This window comes from Euwallacea fornicatus, chromosome 11 (genome assembly GCF_040115645.1).
Source record: "Euwallacea fornicatus isolate EFF26 chromosome 11, ASM4011564v1, whole genome shotgun sequence".
Taxonomy (NCBI): domain Eukaryota; kingdom Metazoa; phylum Arthropoda; class Insecta; order Coleoptera; family Curculionidae; genus Euwallacea; species Euwallacea fornicatus.
The window spans coordinates 893,540-917,325 of record NC_089551.1 but is presented as its reverse complement, the minus strand read 5'-3'; the positions used below and the strand labels follow the sequence as shown (position 1 = coordinate 917,325).

At 45.7% G+C, this 23,786-nt stretch overlaps 1 protein-coding gene across 13 annotated transcripts; it reads left to right on the top strand.

Moving 5' to 3' along the window:
* Positions 1-13: 13 nt before the first annotated feature.
* Positions 14-23,018, top strand: LOC136342291 (patronin-like). Of its 13 annotated transcripts, XM_066287950.1 has the most exons (30): positions 15-413; positions 4,199-4,294; positions 5,439-5,657; positions 5,713-5,943; positions 6,615-6,865; positions 6,927-7,021; positions 9,634-9,759; positions 10,379-10,575; positions 10,629-10,844; positions 10,901-11,195; positions 11,248-11,491; positions 11,552-11,669; positions 11,768-11,779; positions 12,286-12,423; positions 12,666-12,787; positions 12,843-13,048; positions 13,106-13,379; positions 13,445-13,568; positions 13,623-13,893; positions 13,965-14,138; positions 14,237-14,375; positions 14,437-14,617; positions 14,685-14,921; positions 17,369-17,546; positions 17,679-17,771; positions 19,624-19,710; positions 20,041-20,133; positions 21,283-21,513; positions 21,687-21,969; positions 22,028-23,018. In XM_066287950.1, exons 1-30 carry the CDS (start codon positions 270-272, stop codon positions 22,170-22,172), a joined length of 5,220 nt encoding a protein of 1,739 aa, XP_066144047.1. In that variant the 5' UTR covers positions 15-269; the 3' UTR covers positions 22,173-23,018. The 13 variants fall into 13 exon arrangements, with proteins under 13 accessions (XP_066144045.1, XP_066144044.1, XP_066144043.1 ...); XM_066287956.1 differs by lacking the exon at positions 9,634-9,759; XM_066287951.1 differs by lacking the exon at positions 11,768-11,779 and having other exon boundaries at positions 17,369-17,540.
* The last annotated feature ends 768 nt before the right edge of the window (positions 23,019-23,786 follow it).

The window sequence follows — 23,786 nt, the reverse complement described above, 5'->3', positions numbered from 1 at the left end:
GCTGTAGCGCTGCAGTCGCCGGATTGTCCCTCGTAATGACAAGTTGATTGCTAATTTGTCACCTAATATCCAAAAAGTTTGATTTTGAATCTAATTTCGGTCGAAAATATGCTTAAAAATGCTTTACCGAAGCCCCGTGCGTTCTAGCAGTGCTTATTACTGCCTATCAACGCGATAAACCACCGCGGAACGTTCGCAGCCAGCGTAGGTTGACAGGGCAATGATACAATCCGAGGGCAGATTCGTATTTTTATGCAAATATCTCTTGAATGTGGAGTGCAATTTCGAAAATATTTACCAAAAACTCTAGTTCCGGTGAAGTTCCAAGCGGCGAACAAGAACCGCCAGATGAAATGGACCGAGGGGAACGCAGAAGTTACACGGAGGCTGACGATTCCTTCAGCTCAAAACAGGTATTCCTAGATTCATTTTCTGCTTATTTTTTTAGTTGGAAGGTGCAGGTCCCCTCACGTATCTTCCAAGAGGCTGTTACTGTCAATTGCAGGCCTGAAAAGGACTTCATGAGGTTTAGTGAGGTTGGGCTCTTAAAAGTGGTGAAGTCACCACTTTATTTGCTCAGAGCACATGCATATATAAGGTCAAACAACGTCCGTGTGTGCAACATTTTTCAGTTTTCTTCTTTATTAATTGAGAATTGTGGTTCTCATGTTGGTCTATTTTACACCCAGCGCTAATTGGCACTACCCCTCTGCATACACTTCTTTTCCGATCAGCTAATACAGCAGTCCCTTGGGGCACATTCTGTGACACATGAATTGAATTAGAAGATCAACCCGTGCTAACAAAGTAGCTTCTGTTGCCTCAAGAAACTCTCTTACCTTTGAAACAAAGCCGACATTATTATTAAGAAAGAGAACAAGTGAAGAGGTAGTTATGATTACCACACTGACACGTAAGACTTATAGGAGGGTAGGGGAATTCCTATCTTTCATAGGCACCTAGTTCAACCCACTCTGCCAAAGTGTTTTTCACGGCAATGCTATGCCCCGGTGCCCTCTGCACTGTTTTGGCATTGCTATCAAGAAAGAGAAGAAATGAGGAGATAATTATGGCTACCAAACTGATTTCAAATCTCATGCAAAATTCAAATTCTATGGTCTGGTATAAGGTATTCTCCAGTAGTTTTACATCCTCTACATACTACAGGATACCTCAGTTTGTGTACTTGATTTATCAGCAATTCTATGCATTTCAGATCCATAGAAAAATGTTTCAACCAAAAACTGAGCGTCTTCCAATTGTGGTTACATTATTTGTTCGAGATTCTGCCTACAACTAACATTATTATACACCCCTGACACTTCAGAAATCGTATTAGGAAGATTCGCCTACACAGTTTATTATGCTTCAAGGTAAAGGAATGTATTTTATTGCATAATTTACACCGTGCATGGATGACCGAACGAGATAGTGTTCAATTAAACGTCGGTTGAAATCAGCAATCTGGCATCAGTTATGGTGTGTCAATCAAATTTATGCCTTTATCCAATGCTACAACTTTCTAAGGATGTGGGTCCCATCATTGCTTATCCAGGGGTTCTGTTGATATATCTATAGTTCCCAAGTGTTCCATATCAACATCATTCCCCTGGCTTATATGTGCCCCACCTGACACATGGATCTAAGCCAGGATTGTGTAGTCTTAACTATCTGTAAATACGCCCATTGATCGACGGTGTACCCCACCTCGCCTATGGTCTCTGAAACGCGGAGGCGCACAGCTTGGCATGGAGATTTATGGTCAAGAATAGTTGAAAACTAGTCCGCCACATCGCCGATAACCGTCAAGAGGCTGATCTAAGCGGGTTCTTCTCCTAATATCTCGTTCAATGTTCGTTTGTACCCACTTATTTAAGTGATGGAGGCGCTCCTTAAGTGTAACTAAGTGCCCGCGATGTCTGTTCTCTTTACGGTCGGTGATTAGGTTTGATGTTGGTTTTTTTCAATAGACATTCTCGGTAGTCGTAATAGCCAAGGCAAAAGGCAGGTGTTTGTTGCTTACCGGCTCGCATTTTTTCTTTAATTGGGAGCGCTGGATCGGAAACGTCGAAGATTCGGCACCCAAGAAGAGTACTTTGGCTCATTGAGTCCGTTAATTAACTAGTTAAGGAAATTAACGCGAGCCAATGCCAAACCGCCTACAACACCTGAGCACCTCCCTGCATTTCTCTTCTGTTATGAAATCTGCTTTGGTTTACAGCTTCAGCGACGAAACGCTACGTTGATATGTAGGGTTTTGGAGTGTTGTTATGATGGTGTTGACAGTGACCAGTGTGAGCCCCCTGGCTAGTTTTGGATTACACAAGGGTGACCAGAGTAATGGAGTTGGGGTCTCTCTGATCACTTACACAGTAAGTCGCAGCTTTATGCAACATTCCGGTTCCTCCTTGTTTAACATAATCACTGGGTAATTAGGTGCTTAGTTGTTAATTTCGTTGTAAGCAGTGGTAAAAGTGTATTACCACACTAGAGTCTTTAAGGAATTTCACGTTCAGCGTGCTTGCATGCGCCGTCAGTTTCCTTTATTAACTTGTTCGTCCATGCCTATACCGGACGCCCACCGGCCAAATAAATATTCAATCGAAATCAATCCAAAAACATATCAGTTTTATGTTCGCCTCTAGCTGTGTTGATGATCAGTGGATGGACACACTCCGTAACTCGATTTCCCACGTTTTTTGAATGCTTAATTAATTCTGTCCACCGGTTGCTGACTTGAACCCAACGCCAATGGCCAATCAATGCTTCGCCCTGTGAATCATTCAATGTAAAGCTTGTTATCGTGTTAATCTCCAATTACTGAACAAAAACGGATTGGCAAAGGAAGAAGAAACGGAAGACCTACCTGCCTTTCTTCAGCCCGGTTCATTGAATTATTAACCTTATTGCTGGGTTAATTAGTTTGATGTCTTCTAGAGCTGAGATGAATCACCTGTGAGAACGGTTAGCCATGGGATTTGTAGAAGGTTTTCATTGGGTAGAAGCATGATTTGAGGGACTTCACGTGACGCAACGTTTCCCCTGTTCTTGCCCAACGACTTAAGTCGTGGGCTTTAAATAAATAACAATGAGGCCGCGAGACGTTTAATTTGGGCGCACCGAAGCCGGAGCATGGCACCGTAAATATCGCAAGAGAAACATTGAGGAACAGGAAGCCCGAAAGCGTAAAAACCTGAAGGGTAAACAGACATATTTCTATTTTAGGACAATGTTATGGGTTTGTTTAACGCGCTAGTTTAAGTTCTTGTGCAAAATTTCCTTGCGGTTATTACAAACATCCACTCGCGAGGGGCCATGTGCAGCCCTTCCTCGATAATAGCATTGGTTTATCCTTCACCATTATGACAAGAAGGATCGAATTATTTTCGTGGCCTTAAGACAGCATTTCTTCCTCTTAGTATTGCTCTGTCTCCGGGCTAAGCAACCCGCCCCTTTTTCCCGGTTCTTCGAGCTTCTTTGTTGCCCATTTTCACGCCCTTTTCCAACCAATAAAACCACTTTTTGCCAGTACGACATTTTCGCCAAAGGAACGAATGCAGCATTTTTTCCTGCGATAGGCCTAATAGTTTACGTGTTACAGTATGACTTTCTCGGCCTCGAGGGACGCTTTGAACAGATAGATATGTTCAAGCCTGATGGAATTTTATTAGTACGCTAACGTGTTTTTCAGCCTAAGGCCGTATCTAATGAACGGGCAAATAAATTTCATTGGAAGAGCCTTGGTGATAAGGCCTGGAGCGTGTTGTTCAACCGAACCTTCCTTAGGAGAAATTTCTGATTTTTCTTTAACGTTGATCTTGATAATCGATTAACGGGTGCTGCGATCTAAAAATTACGATTGCGATCTGTTGCCGCTGCAATTATCGCTATCCCTGGAAATGGACCAACGTAAAACTCCGATTTGAAGCGGTAAAATCGCTATTGAGTGACTTAACAAAGATGGAGAAAGTCAAGTTTCCTCTATAGGGAGTCGCATTTTTCTTGTTTTGCAACAATGATCAATCTTCCGTGTTATTATCAACCATTAAGCTTTGCAACAGCGACGCTTTTGGAATTAGACCACCATTTTCTCATGATATGGACAAGAATTGTATTCGATACATCACGTTACTGTGGCGAGCACATTTTTACTGCTCCCATTTGCAACTAAATCCTTAAAGAGACTTTTCCTTTCCAGGCCAAGCAAAGGGGATCCATAAAGTGGCTGCTGTCCAAAGCTTTTAACAACAAAGTTCCTGAAAACATTAGAGAGCCATTCTACAAGGATCATGAGGTAATTTCAGGTTAATACAAACGTGAAAGAAATAGAGCCCCATTTATCATCGCAGTCACCGTGCGTGAGGTGACGGTTTGATTTTTAAATGTACGGAATTTGAAAATCATGCCAAGTTGCGAAATTTGACCCTATTATTGCATAGCCTGGAGAGATGGGATTAATTGGGTATTGGCTCGTGCAGTCGCGTTGCAGCGCGGCCGATTTTCGTATCTTCAGCACTCCTTTAGGGTCGCTCGAGCCCCGTTGCTGGCTGCTGTGAGCGAAAGCTGCGGATGAAATGGTCAATTTCGTGTAGCGAACCGCTGCCAAGTTTCCAACGTCCTCGCTACTGAATTCATATAGCTCCATCTCCACAGGAAGCCCCATTATTTTGGCACGTGCATACAGCTGTTCCAATACGTTTTTCGTTATTTCGCACCGATCCCTCGTGCTTATCTCAGGTCGCACCGTCCGGTTTCCCTTCTGGGCTGCAGCAGCCCAACTGTAAAGCGTTTTCGTTGCAGTCGCTTTCTAACGACGGAACGATAATTTGTGCCGTAAATAATAATAATTGTTATTACGCAGGGGCCGGTATTCCAGCACCAGACCGAATTGGTTAAGTTAATGCTGCATTCAATGCGAATTATTGTTGTTACGGCTCCCAGGTTTGCTCGCCTTGAAGCCCCGCTTATTAATGACAGTTATTTTTCCGGCTATTGACTGCATCACTCATGTGATGTCAACGTATCTATTTTTACGAGCGCACACCGGCCGTTTCGTGCCGTTTCTTGGTGGTCTGTGAGAATATGGGGGCCAAAGCTTGTACGAAACTGAATTGTTTACTTCTGGACCAACGTGTCTCGGCCGGTTCCCATGGAAATCGGAGAGCTGTCACGCGTCATGGAAGTTGTCATGCTTGCCCGCCTCGTAAACTAACTCAGTTCAGTGTCTGGTTTAGACCCATCTATCAGGTACCCAAATCCGGACTCGTTCGCATCAATGTCCCCTTAAAAATTGAAGTGCTTGATGCGCGCCTCCGTACGTGTGAGAGGTCTCATCTGTAGTTACTTTGGATGGGACACGCGAGTCAAGTGTCTCGAATTTGACACCGCCTCACTTGGAACGAGAGGAAATGATCGACCCCTTTACGTTCCGCTTCCAGGATCAACAGCACCTCAAGCCGCAAATCGCAGGGGCCCTCGCCAATGCAGAGATCTACTGCCGCGCATTGGCCAACATCTACTCGGACCCCAACTACCACAACCTCAACCACATGCTGATCTTGCAGACCTTGGCCAGGAAAAACGCGTTCGCACAGGAACCATCGGACGGCTCGCAGCTGACGGAAACTACTCTCATTCAGACGAACCCCCTACGAATGGTAAGCGGAGGTTCGCTCCCCTCGAGGGGTGGAAATGAGGTTTTTTCGGTTTTAGAGCGCGCACATGGCGGTGATAGAGGCGATAATGTTGCTCTACGCCCGGGAAGTCATCACTGGCGACCGGGTACTGGCGGCGGTGAACAGGTTCAGCCACGGTCGAGCGCCGCCGCCGCAGCCGCCTTCCGGACACGAACAGGGGGCTCTGCTTTGGATTCAGCACGCTTGTGATGCCCTCAAGGAGAGGATCCAGCAGGAGTCGGGGGGTGTCATGGCCAATGGCGGAGACGTAAGTAAAGGAAATCCTTTATGTGGGGGGGGGGGTAAGGTACCTTTCATGTCGTGAACGCGCTCATTGCGCCCTTCGATCAAAACAAAAGATGTTCAGCTTCAAACGCGCTTCTCGCTCCGTCATCCTTTGCCGAGTCGCTCTGTCCTTCTTTACCCTGCGTATATTGAAAACGACAAACATGTGAGCGCAACAGCGAGCGTTAATCAGTCAAAACTGATCAACTGATTTGATTTTGTTTTCGCATTTGTCCAGTCTTCTCCGCGTTCGGTCAAATTCACGAAATCTCGACCGATATATCCTAAAGAAAATCTATTTAAAGTGCATAGAAACTGTATAATAATTAATTTGTGATATGCTAAATTGGTGCACCAAGTTGTTGCATCAAGTAAACCAATTCCAGCCGTGAAAATTTCGTTAAAAATGCGAATCTGACAGAAAAGAGCAAATCAACTTCGGGTATATTCGGGCGGCATCGCCTCCTGTTCTATGGGGGCAGACGGCAGAGAGGTGAGCAAAATATAAATAAACTTGAGTGACGTTATTCGTAAAGACATCAACGGGAATATTGTAAAATAGCTTTTGACAGCTTTAAATAAACTTTTTGTAGTTTAAGTCTCTTTCTCATTTCCCTGGTGTATCCCAATCAACATCTTCCTGATTTTTTACAGGGTGATCGACTGAAACCGCCCGACTTCACTCAATCTCACTCCCTGGGGAACCTCTGCGACGGGGTAGGACTGGCGGCGTTAGTGGCCTACTACTGTCCGGACGAGCTCCACTGGACGGATATTAGGATATCGCCTGTGCCCTCAGTACAGGACAGTGTAAATAACTTAAGGCTTGTTAGGGATTTTTGCGCTAGATCTTTGCCCGCTTCAATTTTCCACCTTCAACCCGAAGACATCACCTATTTACGAGAGTAAGCCCTCTCTTTGCCGAGAGCGACGTAGGTTGCTTAAACAACAAAATTCGATTTATAGTTCCATGAAGCTTAATCTGACCGTCTTCCTAGCCGACCTCTTCAACATTATGGAGATTCATCCTATCAGCTGTGTTCGTGATAAGTTTAGCAGCGGTAAGTGTCGAATTCTTCCCCGTTAACTTGCCTGATGTTGCTTGGTGAAATTTATGTCTTGCATGTCTCCAGTGCAAGTGTTAATTCTAGATTTGTGTCACTTAAAAAATCGTTAAGATTGTGTCCTCCAAGCTAAAATGGAAACCTCACTTTATGTAATATGCTAATCAGATCACTTGACCGCCAGTGCCCTTTGCGTGGCCCATAGACATAGTCCGGGATATTTTTCCCTGCCTCAGTACACACCTTAGTGCTCTTACAGGAGGTGGAAGAAGCTCTCGGTCTATAGCATATCGACGCACATTAGCATTCAGCCTATTTTGCCATTGTTGTATAGGTTTCAGTAGGTCCGATATTTGGCCAGAGTTTGTAACAGGCTATACAGGAAAATATTGTAAATATGTACTAGGCATAGGTGTCTGCAAGTGCTTATGGTTCTCCTGCCACCCTCTTCATCCCTATCGCTTTGATTTGTAATTTTTGCTTCTGGGTGTTGGATTTGGTGGTGAGAGGGACAATGTGGTGGTGGTACATTGTCGGTAAGCTGTTGATAACTTAATGTTAAGGATGGTGGCGCTTTTTAACCGGCTCAAATGCGGCTAACTGCCATACAAGTAAACTTATAATAAGCTTATTATCTAATAATATGTCGTGCGTATAAGGCAGTATCCTTGAATGTCTTTGAAATGCCATATAGCTTTCGCGGACTACATAAGATCACTTAAACTGTCGTTGTCACCGACGATTGTGCGTATAATTCCTCAGATAAATCTTAAACCAAGAAGTTCCATTTGAGGAATGGCGAAAATCTCCTTAAGACAACACTTTCTGGTTCGAAATTTTAGGTAAATCTGCGGCATAAACAGTTTCGCATGCTGTTGCGTATTGACCATTCCGCAGACCAATGTAGCTCAACCAAAATATCAATAAGCTGCGGGTTAGGGGCTCCGTTAACATTGGAAATTTCCGTATATAGGGTGCAACGTATCGTCAAAGGAGATATTTTTGGGCGAAATAGTGTCGCATTTGTTCTCATATTTCGCGTTTTTCTCACGCATGTCTTGAATTAAGATTTTAAACATGATGCGGGACTCCACTGTCTGTCTGATAGACGAACGCGCTATCTCAAAATTTTCAGGAGTATCGCGGACATGTTGCATGAACTCGCAATTCCATTTCGATCTCCTCTCTTGTTTCAGTCGAAGCCTGATACAACATGATTTCAGGCGTTCCCAAAAAAAAAAGTCAAGATCATTCAGGTCGGGGGATTTGGGAGGCCGCGAGAGAGGTCATCCCCTTCGATCTATCCAGCGGTTGTTAAAATGTTGATTTAGGGACTTCGTCACGTGCACACCGATATGGGCTGGCGCACTATCGTGCACGAACGCAATGTGTGAAATAAACTAGTGTGTAACTGTGCCTCCCTGTATATCGAACATGGTGCGATATTGACCATGGGCCCGTTTGCGTTTTTCAAAGTTATTTTGCAGGATAGGAGTATCTCCACGACGATACGTTACACCCTGTATATGGCAATTACTGGTTCTTCTCCGGAGGCGACCAGCGCATCAATTAAGTCTTCGGTTTAAGCCAACGCATCCATTAGTCAGGTTTGTTGTGTATTTATACACTGCCTTTCACAGGCATAAAAATGTGACCTAGAAAACCTATCTATCTGTCGGTATCGGATCTTCGGCCTTGGTAACAGGTGAATTTATATATTTTCTTTTAACAGTCCGCGCATATTAGGGGATAATGATTACGAGAACCTCTTGGCTATTCACAAATGAGTCTCGGAGTTGATGACCAGGCGACACATACATAATCGATGATCCGTTCGCCAACGGCCGTAACCGTAGTCGTCCTGCGAAATTAGGCAGATTCGCAAATTTTCCCATGAAAATGGAGAACCTTCTCCGAGATCAACGTAGCCAAGACGGCACTCTCTGCGATCGGTTCGCGTAGGGTACGACGGCCCTCTTCGTCATTCCGTTGACTACGTTTGTGCCGTTGATGGTCACCCTTGTACACCAAGGGAAATTCGCACGGCTCGATGGACGTTTTCCCCTGGGGGCGCGTCCGCGAGAGCCACGTCCGCCCTCGGCACACAAGAATTTCGCAGCGTCTTCCACGACGCGCTTCGCTCGTTTCGCGTCACATTTTAAAGGTCCAGGAGTCGACATTTTTCAATGAATAACCCGCGATTCGCTAATTAGCATTATTAAGCCGAGTGGTTAATTATTTCGTCGTGTGAAGTGAGTTGAGGAAAATGAACGAAAGTTTGACCATCAACGTTTCGCGAAGATTCACTCGTAAAGATGCGGCTGTGGTGTGATTTGCAGTCGTTAGACCGACCGGTCGGCCTTGCCCAACTCTCTGCAGAGGCCATGTGTTCTGCCATCGCACAATAACGTGCGTGCCGTGAGGTTTTTCAGAGTGAATGTGCGGAATTTGGGTTCGAAGAAAGCGACTTAATCATCCCCCTTTTAATAGAGCCCAGAGCGATATTGTAAAAGGTCATCGAGGGTTGCTTCAACCTTCCAAAAGTAGCTGGTAGATAGTGTTCTAATCAAACTAAAGTTTTACCTGGTTTCCCCGTGTATGTGCCGCAGAAGGATTTGCTGCTCGCAACGAGCACGGAGTCGTGCACAAGCGCAATCTCCTTCAGCCGGTTATGACCCCGATACCAGACCTGCGCAGCGGCCTGGACGATTCCACAGCCGTCACGGCCTTCCAAGGTAATCCTTAGCACCTTAGGCTGTGTGTCGTGTTTCTGTGTCTTGCGATTCGTTCACAACATCCGATCATGCGATGGCTCAGTCACGGCATGGGTAAAGTACCGAAGTGTGTGATCGCCGTTCTAGCAGCATTGCTTGAGAGAACCATCACTAGACACCAGACCTCTGGAAGCATGCATTTCCGTTCGGGGTGGGAGCGTTAACGATGGTTGTAGATGGTTGCTGTGCTAACTTAGAGCTTGTTAGTTTCATTCAGTGTAGTGCATGGCGCGCCCGAAATACCGCTCCATCTTCCTCGGCAGACACGCACGTTGCCGGCAAATTTTTGCTGAAGAAATCGACGTTTCGGTTTCGGAACCGTCCGGAACCAGACGCTTCAACTTTGGGACGAACCACGAGATTCGATTCTCGCAGCAAAAATTCCGAATTTATTCCTCTCCCCGTGTTCAACCTTAAACCCAAATCGCTCGGTGTTCGTTTAAGCGTTTGAAGACGCGACCATCATTGCATGGACACAAAGATTCATCTCCTTAAGACCTCCATCAACGCCTATTTCTTTTTTCGTTTGAATCGTTTCACGTTGCACGCGAATCACGCTCCCATTTTCTTTCTTTAACAGTCTCGAAGATTCCGTCGCACCTGCCCCTGAAGAAGTCCAGTTCCCTGCAGCAGAGCCAGCAGACCCTGGCCTCGGAGTTCAGCGAGGACAGCCTGCGAAGGGGCTCGGACGAGTCGTTTGTCGTGCACAAGGGGCGCAACATACCCACGTTGAGGTCTGTCCTCACCGAGGAGCCGCTGATCCCTGCCAAACTAAAGGTAGGGCCGTTTCTTCGCGGTTGCGCGTCCCCTCAAGTGACGTTGGTTCGTAGGTGAATAAAGAGAAGCAAAATAATGATAGCAAGGCGGATGAGAGGGGCGAGGTACCCGCGGGCAAGCCCAGCAACTGGGAGGAGCACAAGAAGACCAGTTTCGCGGGCAGGAGGAGCAGGAGGAATTCCACCACGGACGAATCTCAGCTCACGATCGAGAACTTCGGGGGGAGCCAGGACAACCTGAATTTTATCGGGCGCAACCCCGACAAGGAGGTACATTTTTATTTTTAATGTTTCAATTGAACGTTTCTAATTGCTGCACCCAATAGTTGACCATACACGTGGGCCGGAAGGTGTCAGCTCCCAGTTTCCCGACCCCCATCGACAACGCACCCGTAAGGTCCACGCTGCAGGACGCGCGGGGATCTTTCCAATTAGGTTACGACAATGGCTGTGAAGAAAAACAAGATGATGGATCCGAGAAGGGCAGACTGAAAAGGCAGATGAGCAGCGACGACATCACGCTGAAGAAGTTCCAGGATCGCGGCCTCATCAAGGACTTAGTCGACGGAGAGGTGGCCAACAGGATGAGCTTCGCCGACTTGGGGAAACAGAAGATTCTGGGTTGGTTCGGTTTGCCTGAAACAAAGCTAAAATCTCTACGATCCTCCTTTAGGTGATAACAAAGGAATACATTTGGTCTATATGAACGACCGGGACGAATACCCCTCGAAACCGGGTATCCTGAACCGAATGGGGAGCACCAATGGGAGCACCGAAAAGCGGACCTCGTTCGCGACATTGCCGAATCAGACCACTTGGCAGCAAGTCGGTAACGTTCAGCCTCAGGACGAGGGCACCAACGGGTCTGAAAGCGGGGGCCCCAGTAATATAATGGCGTCCCAGCTGAGCGACGTTAGGTGAGTTCAGGGTCGATGGGATCAAGATGAGGTAGGTGAAGGTGGCTTCGGTTTGCGTAGATTGAAATTGGAGGAGAAACGTCGTCACATCGAGAGCGAAAAACGGAGGATGGAGATGGCGATGAACAAACAGAGGCAGAAGGTTGGAAAGGCGGCTTTCTTGCAAGCTGTGTCTAAGGTTAGTGCAGCCTTTGGGCGACCTTATGGCGTAAACTGTGGCATTTGCACTCGCTGTTGATGTGGTTTTTGTATAGATTCCCTTTACCTCTTTTACAGCTTCCGGAGTTGGTAAGAACATGTTTTGTATGCATTTTTTACCATTTTCTGGTTTCTTTTCTGATTTACTGTTAATAGATTAAGAGTGGATTAGAAAGGGGCTGTTCTTTGTAGGATCAACTGCAGTGGACTGGGATTATTAGGAAGTTAGAAGTGTGAAATGTACATGAATTTAGTTAGAACTGGTCCGTTATAGAAGTGTTCCTAGTTACCTGTAGTAGATTTGGCCATATTCTTGCGTTGCAAGACACCTTTAGTTAGGCATGAGTACGATTGAAAATACCCACGTTTTCTGTGGGTTTTTGGCTCTGTCATACTGGCGATCTCCAATGTTTGTCAACTAATAGCTCCTTCCTTCGATTTAACTTTTGAATGTCTTTTAGAATGAAACAACCTTCTTCGTTCAAAATAGTCCCAAAAATTGGGCACCTTTCTTCCTTTGCGCACTCAATCTCTGATAGTCTTATTATTGTCAGTCATTAAGGTGTAGGGTCTCTGAACTACGAACTAACTTTCAGCGCAGGGGTAATTTACTAAAATCAAATGACGCCGCCGAGTCCCCGAAAGACTCGGCGGCCGAGCAGCCCGAAAAATCTCCAAGCCCCTCCCCAGCATCCGTCCCCACGCCAAAGCCACAGAGGCCGTTTACGTTGCAGGTATTTTTTCTAGCAGTTTATTGTGTATTTACGCTTTTTTTTCTAATGTTGCTAGGCCTTGTATACGTCCCTGATTGCGTAGTTGTGTCCCCCCAGTTTGGGCATGTACTTTAGAGAGTAGTACTTGTGCAACTTCCGTCTCAATTTCAAAGCTACTAACAGTTTCCTTGCGAATAATCATTGGCTTTTACTCTCAGTACTTTAATTGGGCACCAATTGACGTCTTTTCTGGTTTTGCTTAGGAGATATCCGACAGTGCGTCGACTGCAGAGAAGCGGTGGCTGGAGGAGCCCTTCGTGGAACCGCGTCGCACTCCGGATTTGGAGAACATGGATTTGGAACAGTATCAGCAGTCATTAGCTCAGTAAGCGCTCCCCGCGTCTCCTCGGGATCATTTCGTCCTTTAAGTCGCATTTCAGCATGAATTCTAGTCTCTCCGGCATCCAGTCGGACATACAACGATTGGCAGCGCAGCAGAACCAAATTCAGACGCAACAGCAGCAAAAGCTGATCGCCGAGCAGCAGCGGCAGATCGTCGAACTCCAGCAGCAACAGCAACAGCTTCAGAGCTTGCAACGTCCGCCCCCACTGGCCCAGTTTTATCCCTCTCAAAAGTACCAGCCTAGTAAGACCGTTGGATTTGTTTATCTACGCTTTATTAACTTATATTTACTAATGTCAGGCTATGCATCGCCGTTACATTCGTCGATGAGCGCGCCTCATGTGCCTCAAGTCCTGTTTGCGCAGCCCCAGGCCGAACAGCAATTCTTCCTCCATGATAATCCGCCAGCTCCGGTGGCAACTCCGCCTAGGAGGACGTGGGGACAACCTGCGCAACCTGTACAGGTAGTTGCGGAGACCTTTGCGCCCACTCAGCCGGAACTGCGCACCTGGAGCAAACCCCAGTCCGTCGAAAGTAGTCCCGCGGGCTTCGTTTTACATCATACCAGTGATAGGCAAGTACCAACCAACGTAAATTGATAAATTTACGATATTCTATGGTTTCGTTGATTTCTCTTAGATTATCCGACCGTTTCCATGAACCTACTCTTCGACAAACCGACAATAGGTTCCAAAATGGCGACCCAGGCAGAACCTTAAATCACTCCAATAGCTTCACCCTCAGCCAGAGGCATCTAGAACAGGTACCTGGTGATCCGAGTTCGGATGTTCAGTAGCTCATTACGCGTTTGTCTCAGACTCAGTACGGCACTTCGCACAGCACGCCTTCGGCTTCGCCGCAGCATCGGGCCAACGTGCACAGGCAAATTTCTCAATTACTTGACGACGCAACGACCACGAAACGTCAACCTTCGCCTGTCAGCTTGCAGTCCATCGACGTAGCGCCCCAAGAAAGGGAGCGAAAAGTAAGCGTGACCCATGCACCTGTAGCAGCCCCGTCTGCCGACGACATGGAACCTCAGAATATTTCGTTCATTGGGAGCAACGAGGACGTGGCTCTCACTGAAAGTAAGACGTTTGCTAATTTGTCAAAATAGCTATTTTTCGAGGCACTACAGCGTCTTTGATATTTTTGCCAGGTCTTAGTAAGTTGAATATCACCTCAGGTAGCCGTACCTACCGCATACCGTCACCGACCAGACCCTTGAAAGCCAGAGGGTCCCCGTTTCAGCCGTCCCTTTCGCCCCCTGTCGTCGAACCGGCGACGCTGACGCAGGTCAGCAGTTTGGACGGAGATCCCAACGCCGAAAAAGGTGAGCCAATACTGGACGTTTGTGTGTTTAAAAGACTTAATCGCGTTTTGCCATTCCATCGTTCTGAAGAGGCACATAACGTTCGAAACTCCTTACAGGTTTTTACATAACCTTCGACGACGAACCACCCAAGAGACCTAAACCCGCTTTGAGAAGCAAGAGGAATTCCCCTAAAAAGGAGCGAAGCTATGTGGAAAGCCCCGAGGAGGCAACAGAGAGGCGGGAAGCCCAGCTAAGGTTTTGATCATTCGCTGACCGATAAATTGTAGATCACATTTTTGCATTGTTTCCTCTTCAGAATGGACAAGAAGAAACAGCTTGAACAGGATCTTGAAGAAGAGAGAGGACGTAAAGAGCAGGAGTTCCTCATTCAGCAGCAAAAAGACAAATTGAAGGCGAGACGAGAGGCCAGTCAGGAAAGACAGAAAGTCGTGGCGGCTAGCGCTTTGGTCATCGGCGATCAAAGTGACGCCGATCCAGTAAGAAAAACGAAAAAAAAAAACGATTTTATAGAATAATTTTTCGAACATCCGTTCGATTTCTCAGGATTTAATCGACGAGAGGGAAAAAAGAAAGGAAAAAATCATGATGTTGTCGCTGCAACGACGCCAGCAGCAAGAGGAGGCGAAAGCCCGCAAAGAGGCCGAGGCGCAAAGGCGGAAAGAGATCGAGAAGGAAAAGGAGGAGGAGAAGGCGAGGAGAAAAGAGGAGCAAATCGCGAGGCGAACCGCCATTTTGGAGCAGTACAAGCTGAAGAAGGCCATCGAGGAGGCGGAACGAGAGGTGAGGCATCCGTCGAGTCCTCCGTCATTGTCACCCTTACCTCGCATCCCACGCCATAACGTAGGCTCGGTTACGTATTGCGCTATAATGCCACCCCATTTTTAAATTAAACCATATTAATTTCAAGCCCCTGAGGCTCTTATAGGGGTGCACAGTAATTTACGTATCTTTTTGCTGCCCATCGAAGATTATCCCGAAAGCGATACTTATTATATAGCATGTCGAAGAAAATACAGGGCGAACTGCATATTTCTGGCCACCAGTACCTTGAAAACGCACGTTTAACTCGGCGCTTGCCTCGGTAGCAGCGGTTGATCGGACGGTAAAAGCAGGCTGGCGGAACCTAAAGTGCCTTCATTATTAAACCGGACTGAAACAAGATTAACCGTTCTAATTACGAAGCGTTTGGGTGTTATAAACATGTTTTTGGCACATAAACGTGGTTAAATATCTCCAATTATCACACGAGAGTCTCATTTTTAACTGTTTGTACGAGGGGACTGTGTGAACGAGGCTTCAAACGCAACTCCATAGTAAAGCGATTATTTTCGCACTTTAAAGGCGAAAGCCGCAGTTTTAATAAATTCTAATAGCATGTGTAGCCCCCTTGGGGAACATATCCCTTACGTATTCAATAGGGACGAAATCGGGCGAGCGCGGAGGCCAAAGAAGCGCGTGAACATGAAATTGATGAAGATGGGCCGCAGTTGCACCAGCAATTTGTGGTCGTGCTTAGTCTTGCTGGTATAACTACTGGTTCCAGCACTCCAAGAATACAGGGTGTTGATTGTCTTTTTTTTTTAACGGTTTTTGAAAATTAATTTTCAAGTTTGAGTACCTTTTCACCGGGTTTTTTGAAATTCGCTAGCGTTGTTTGCAGCAATAAGGAGTTGATTTGGCCGTAGCCAGATTGAAATTATTAAGTCCAGTAGCGCCGGGGGGGGGCACCTTAGCCAAGTTTATTGACAAAAGAATGTACGCCACTGATTAACTGATTTTCGATATTTTTTGAGGCGAAGCAACTAAAAATACAACTGTTTTGTCTCCTAAATTTTCGTCGCATCGTATTTCGTTTCCGAGGCGATAAAAATCGTTTTATCGCGTGTCCAATTGCCATAGAAAAACATCTTCAAATCAATTCTTTTGTCAACAAACTTGGTTAAGGCGCCCCACCCCCACCCTCTGACGCCACTGGTCTTAAAAATTTTAATCTGGTTAGGGCCAAATCAGGCACTTTCAAAAGCCGTTACTGAAAAAAAAGTAACACCCTGTATCTTGGGAGCAATGCATTTGCGGACCGATGTTCAAAGGAACTGTTTTCCCTACAATGACCCGAGAAATTGCCCTCTTGGAGGTTGCCGCGACTTTTTTTAAACGCCCTGTATGACGCTTGGAGCTGCACGTAGAACACGGTCCAGTTTTGGTTGAATTCGATGCGTTAATATTGGTTGTTGCAATTTTGTGGTAAAAAGTGGATGTTTTTCCCCATGTGGCGAGAATGGGCGCTGTCCGTATGGGAAAACGCATCCCGGCTGCACGACTATCAACGCTGTCGCGCGTGCAGTGTCGTGCCTCCGGGGGGGTCCCCAGTAGGACCAGAACTTTCGTTGCTTTTCCTCATTTAAAAAAAAAAAAAAGGCGTAATTTAATCCCTCGTTGTAATAGTATGCGTCGTTGAAGAGCTCGGTAGTGACCGAAGCTGCTCCCACCCACTGACCGCAACTCTGCGTTTTTCGCCTCGCGCTAAACTACGAAGGAAGCAGCGCACATTCCAGTCGGGCCTAGAGCTTCTTATAGCCGAATCGCAAGAACAAACCGCGGGCACTGGGTCTTTTTCTTGTTTGCCGGGGCTATTTTAAGTGTCTCTTCCAGACTATTTCAAGAACGCCCCCGGAAAGTGCGTTCACTCCGAATCGTAATATGATTAGTGGGCACATCACGGCCGATGTTTAGCTTACGGCTTTAGCGCCTTCGGCCCGTTTATTAACAATAATCCCCGTGTTGAGTGTTCGCCGTCATGTCGTTTATTTATTGGTCTTTGGTGAGTGGCACATTCGGACGGGCGTTGGGTTTGAGTCCGCGATGGGCGATTTAGAAATTATAAGTTAAACGACCGGTTAATCTCGGCCAATTTCATTTTTACCGATATTAATAGATTATAGTAAAACCGACAGTAAAACGCCTGTTTCGCTTTGTTAATGAACTTGAGTTATCTACACGCACATACACACGCACACACACACACACACACACACACACACACACACACACACGGCAGTCTTGTGCGCACAGCGATTTTTTACACTTCAAATTACCGTTATATTGATCAAAAATCAAGCACTTCCCCGTAACGCTGTACAATCGATAGATCTCTATCCACATCCCTTCAGCTGCAACCCCTCGGCAATTCACCTAAATAGCTCCCCCTAAATCATGACTCGTTTCAGGGCAAGACTATCGACAAGCAGGACCTGATGTTCCTGAAGCCGACCCCCAAGATGCGACCAAAAGGGCCTGCCAGGCCCAGGCCGAAGACCATCCACATAGACAGCGGTTCCGTGCAATTGGCGGAGGGCATGTCCAGCAGGGGGCGGAAGGGCTCCACATCGAACTTAACTGGTAAATGTGAGTCGTCGAAAGTGACCCGACACAACGAAACTTCGTCATTTTCCCTTTTTTTTTTCCCGTTGACTGCTTCACGATTTATAAGGCGCATGACCGCTTTTTAATTGTGTTTATTTATTTTTGTTTATTTAGCTTATGCTCCTTCCTCTATGAAACGCGATTACTACCGGGGCTCCCAAGACAGCTTGGCTGACCGGAGCTTAAGCAGTAATCTGCTTTACAAAGGTGTGTTCTCCTTTTCTTAACATGCTTCAACCTATCCCCACCATCAATCTTGAAACACGCAAGGGTGTGCGGCAAAGCTCCTTCCCGTGTAGCAATTTTTATGTACAGGGCGTCCCGTTTTCGTTGTAATCGTTGGACGTCTAGGTTATTGGCAGAGACAGAGAGATGCGGGTTTCCCGGGCCTGTCTCACTTTTTGGTGAAGCTAATGATGACGTTGATAGAACTGGCCCAGCTATCTTAGTCGACGCGCTATAGGACGTTTTTGAAACGGTTGTACTTTGGGACCGCCCTATAGCTTGAATATGCATCGATTTTATTGAAAATGTAAAAAAACGATGTCGGATAGAGGTTTTTACGTAGAATCCAGTGGCCTACTCGGACTTTATTCATTATTCATAGTTTTCGACGCCTGGACCAAACTTATGTTTTTAAATGGGACACCCTGTATATTTCCGATTATTCTGGTTGCCCAAATTTTCCCCATTTCAAAAATATAAATTTGGTCCATATCTCGAAAACTATTAATAATAAATTAAGACCGCGTACGCCACTGGATTCTACGCGAGATCGTTTTTACATTTCCAATATCTCGATGCACATTGAAATTATGGGGGAGGGCAAAATGCAACATTTTCAAGAGCGCCCTGTAGGGCATCAATTGAGATAGCCGGATCAGTTCCGTCAATGTCTCCATTAGTTTCGCTACAGAGTGACACAAGTTCGCGAAACCCGCATCTCTCTCTCTCTCTCTTTACTAATAACCGAGATAATCCCACGTTCACAACGAAAATGAGACACCATGTACACTGCTCGAAAGAATCTAAGGAACGGGCGTACTTTCGGCTATCATCTTTATACCGAGTGACCCATTGAACCGCACGAGCTCGTACCCGGGAAATTTTTCTCTGCGAGAGCTGAGACACGTCAAATTTATTATTTATTAGTAGTTATTGGACGCATTCATGCTACGTGAAATATGTCCAGAATTCCTCGACCAGCTCAAAAACGCCAATATATACAGGGGGCTCCATAAGAATTAAATGAAAAAGTACATTTATCTACTGCAGTGGTGGCCCTGTGGTACGAGGTCTGTTCAAAAAGTACGCGAGCTGACGCCAGAAAAGAAAATGTACTTTAGTTATTGAGACAAGTTTGGGCCCCCCTCGGAGCGCTCGTGTATCTCATCGGCGTTCGTCAACGCTGAGGGGGTCGTTCGCCACTGCTACCTCCCCAATAGCTCTTCAATGAATCAGGCTTGTTATATTGAACTTTTAAGACATCTGAGGAACGCCATTCGTGGCAAAAGACCGGAAATGTGGAAGAGTGACAGCTAGTTTTGCTATCATGGTAACGCTCCGGCCCATTCGACCGTCAGAACTCGTCAGTTCTTGACCAAACAGTCGATCACTGTCCCCCCCCACTCGCCTGACCTTGCTCCTTGCGACTTTTTCTTGCTCTCCGAGCTAAGAAGCCCCTTGGAAGGAAGATTTGAGGCGATTCCCGAGATTAAGGCAAATGCGACGGAGGAGTTGAAGGAAACTACTAAAGGAGGAAGCGCGCCAGGAGCGTTTCAGCAAGTGGAGACACTGTCGGGATAAGTGAGTGCGTCGGGGGTGGGGACTACTTCGAAGGGGTTCCAGACATGTCTCAGTAACTTCTAAATAAAGTAAATTTTCTTTTGTGACGTCAGTCGGTGTACTTTTTGACCAGACCTCGTACCAGCTCGTTTCGCAGCAAACACGTTGGTTCGCCAATACGAGGCTTCATCAACAATCGTCCTTAGATTATCTTGAGCAGTGTACTTATGTGCGTCTCCTGAAGAATTGGAGTGGTTCACGTGGGCATTTTCAGATTCCCCCGACGACAGCCACGGCATGTCGCCCTGCCACAGCGCCAACCAAACCCTGGGGCGTCGCAGCTCCTACAAAACTAGCCGAGGTAAGGCCCGCAGCCCCCACAGCACCCCACGAACTGTTTTGCAAGGCGTACGGACTTGGTAGAGTGAAACGTGGCACGCTACTTCTCTTTTACTGTCCCTGCTGTTTGCATATGATTATTCCTTTTAGTCGTTTTTGTTGCGAATGGTACATTGGGTGACTCCACAATAACATTAATCTTCGCCGCCGAAAGATTAATCTTATTTAGGCTGTTTATGTTCGATGTTTGTTGCACACCTGAGGTCACTCCTCAGGTGTGGTGGGACAGTAAGGGCCGTTTATGATTCCGTTCAGTTGAGTTCGCGTATGTATGTAAACCGTATTTTTGCAGACCCCTCCCCTGCCCAGGCCCGCGGCAGATCTAAGATATCGACATATCAAAACTTTAAGGGCCGCAAGTCTAGCTCTATGATGAACTTGTACGGTAAGACTTCAGCTCACTGTTTCATTGGCCCGGTTCAAGGTACCCACTAAAACGTCTCTTTTTTTTAAATTATTTTTTTACTAAATGTCTTGAGCTGTTGTTTATCGTGGGGCATGCATCTTTATTTTCATTGCGTCCATGGTTTTTCCCTTTGCCCGGTGGAAGTTGCCACGCGTGACGGAATAGGGCGTAAAGTCCCTTCGGTAGCAGCCGCCAGATGGCGAATGCGCCGCGTTCGCCGGTCCGCGTCTCGGGCAAGACTGACGAGGTCGTTCAAATTGATGTATGTTTGGTTGCCTAATCGAATCCCGAGATTTCGTTGTGTTGACTTTACTGCGTTCACATGGCGAATTCAGATCGTTCCGAGAGCGAAACCGTAACGTTGTTTGGTTCAAAGCGGTTCGGACATTTGACGAATCGTTGCAGCAGCAGCTAAGCGTCCTTCAGAAGCGTGGCAGCTTTTACGGGATATTATTAAACTGTTTATTACCTTATCATCCCCCCTTTATTGTTTCCCAACTTTACCTTAAAATTAATTTGGTGCTGGTTCTATTTCCGTTTAATCGCAAGACACGGAGCTCGATCCTTCATTTGATCAGCCCTATCTGGAGCACACTCTGTGTCGTCGCTGCGATTCCACCCGTTTCAGGGCTCAAAACGGCGGGAGGTGTAACGTTTTTTGGAGGTCATTAATTTTTCTGTTTAGTCCTAGTTTCTCAAGTTTCTGTGATCGTGATTTTTGTTCCGGTAGTTTAGGTTTTATTCTTAGCATGTCATTTACTGTCTATCCATTTAGCTTCAAGCTTCACGATAAGAGCGTACGCAGGATCTGCGTCTTGCATTTCGCAGAAAGCGATTTTAACCGCCAATCCGAAACTCAGAGTGCCCGCGTTTGACCCGTAAACGGTGGGGAAGAAATAACATTCTCTAACAGGGTGGAGGGTAGTTTGGAAGTTGTAGTGCAGCTCGTAAATTGTCGAGATTACTCACTATTTACAGAGCTGCGCTACGTCTATTTCAACTTGAGAAATGTGTTAAATTTCGTCTAACTTGGGCCGTAACAGGACTATGAAATCTCGCCTCCATTCATAATCCAGGGACGTTCATACAGTGTTTCCCACACAGCCCAACAAGGTCTCTTTTCCGCAGGTTCTAGCACCGACCAGGACAGTATCGCGTATCGCTTCGGTGACACAGACTCGGGGTTGGGAAGGGCCACCCCTCCTCGGAGGGCGCCATCGCCCGGCATGGGGCTGCGCCACCTGCCCTCGCCCTCAGGGCCCGGCAGCCTTCCGGGTCTCATGACGAAGGGCCGCCGGGTCTTCGATGACGGGTCCAGCGACATCAGCTCCACGCCGAGCAGCATGGTGGATTACAACGGTAAGAGAGTTTGTGTTAAATCAAATCTCGGCCGCTCCTTCGGTCGTCTCGCCATGCTGGAGGTGGCAGTAGTGGACACACCCAAGTGAGACATCCGGCGTTTTAGCAAAGCTCACATCGTCCATTTAGTTTCATAAAAAGCGCCTCACCAAGGTTTGTTTGCGGAATTCCAGGACCTCGTCTGTACAAACAACCGGCCACAAAGTCCAATCGGAGCATCATGCTGAACGCGGTCGAATACTGCGTGTTTCCCGGAGTCGTGAACCGCGAGGCAAAGAAGCGAGTCCTCGAAGAGATCAACAGATCAGAGAGCAAGCACTTCCTGATCCTGTTTCGGGACGCCGGCTGCCAGTTCCGAGCCCTTTACTCGTATTGCCCGGACACCGAAATGGTCGCGAAGCTCTACGGGACCGGACCGAAGCAAGTGAACGACAAAATGTTTGACAAGTTCTTCAAGTAAGCTTTGAAACCGAATGGCCTTAAATGAACAGGTTGATTGTCCGCTTGATTTCAGATACAACTCTGGGGGAAAATGCTTTTCGCAGGTCCACACCAAACACTTGACCGTGACGATCGACGCGTTCACCATTCACAATTCGCTGTGGCAGGGCAAGAAAGTGAATTTGCCCAACAAAAAAGATATGGCGCTTGTTGTTTAATTGGCAGAGTTGAGCAGTCTAATTGTTATTTAGTCATTTAATATTACGGATTACTTTTTCTTTTTGTTAGAGCTTTATTAAAAACGGTTCAGTGCGCGGCCCACAGGGGCAATCGGCGTTTTTACACTCGGTAGTTAATACGTGTTGCATTATTATTGTCTCATTTGATAATATTTATTATCCCCTTAATAAATAATATTATAATTTCACAATGATGCATTCTGAGATATTAGAAAGTATTAATTTTTTTATATACTAAAAAATCCTCGGTTTTCTCTTTTTTTTGTAAATGTGCCTTTTGTATTTATATATTCTTAGATTTGTTTAAATTAAGCTTTTGTTTGTGCCAATCCGATCTTTATCGTGTACTTGCAGTCAGAAATGTAAAATTTTAATAGTGTCATTCCATTACGTGTTGTTCTAGATAGGATGTTCTCGGGGGCTGTTCGTTTTGACGTTACTTAGAAATTACATGGGTGCTCTTTCAGAAGTCTCCGTTCAGCGATTACCGATGTTTAGACTTAATATCGTTTTTTTGCTTCTTGATTGTCGCTCGTCGATGTTCTTATCGAACCTAAACATGCGTATTTAAATTCAGCGTGTGATCGTTAATTTTACGTTTCGCACTAAAGTAATCGAAGAATTATTGTTGTTGGATAGTACCAGGTATTAACACATTGGATCCGCGATTCATGTAATCACTACTACCTACCTACTTTAAGCAGGAATTTATTATTATACTAATGATTTCATATGTGTATATATTTATGTTTTTATAATATAAAATATTTATTAATACACTTAAATCAGACCGAAATCTTTAAACAATAAAATTTCATAACCCAATTCAGAGTGCATTTTTGTGATTTTTGGTGTTCAACAGTGGTTTGACTTTACGTATAAGTTAAAAGGGGGTTGCTAAATAAAATAGGTTCAGGAAATCAATAGCTGGGACGAAGTGGTGGCGGCGCAAGGAGCCGATGTAGGCAACCTCAAATACATTTGATGCGTCGTCATGTTGGCGGCCCTGTCGACCATTTTCTTTAGATGGCAACACTGTTTTCAATTACGCGGGCGAATAGAATAGTTCTTTAACAAAAGTTCAGGTTTTAATATTATGAAGGATGCTCAGGTTGATTTATCCAAGAACTATCAGAAACTAAATATATCTTCTCGCACTTCTGTAGTTTTGGTACGAAATGATAAATTTCGAACACGAATGCAGCAAACTGATTCTTAGAAGAAATATGTAAAGAGCCGAATTTATTTCGTCGCACTTCTGTGTTCCTGATACAAAATGTTCAATTTGGAGTACGAATGCAGCAAATTGATTCATCTAAGAGTTACGTAAAGAACCGAATTTACGTTGACGCACTTTTGTGTTCATGATATGAAGTGTTAAATTTGAAATGCGAATGAAGCAAATTGATTTGTCTAAGAAATGTATAAGGAACTGAATATAGATCGCATATCTTCTCGCAGTTTTGTGTTCCTGATTGGAAATGTTCTTACAGGGTCGTTCAAAAAAGTGGCTTTCAAGATACATTTTTGGTGGCACATCCTATTTTTGATTAGCCTATTGCATTCTAATCATAATTATAAACCTTTTTTTTA

What these genes read in the sequence shown, in the direction of transcription:
- LOC136342291 (XM_066287946.1), top strand. Translation starts at nt 270, where the DNA reads ATGTGGAGTGCAATTTCGAAAATATTTACCAAAAACTCTAGTTCCGGT. An exon ending in TCCCAGCTGAGCGACGTTAG is followed by an intron (nt 11,492 to 11,551) that starts GTGAGTTCAGGG and finishes CGGTTTGCGTAG; the next exon opens with ATTGAAATTGGAGGAGAAAC. An exon ending in ATCAAAGTGACGCCGATCCA is followed by an intron (nt 14,618 to 14,684) that starts GTAAGAAAAACG and finishes TCGATTTCTCAG; the next exon opens with GATTTAATCGACGAGAGGGA.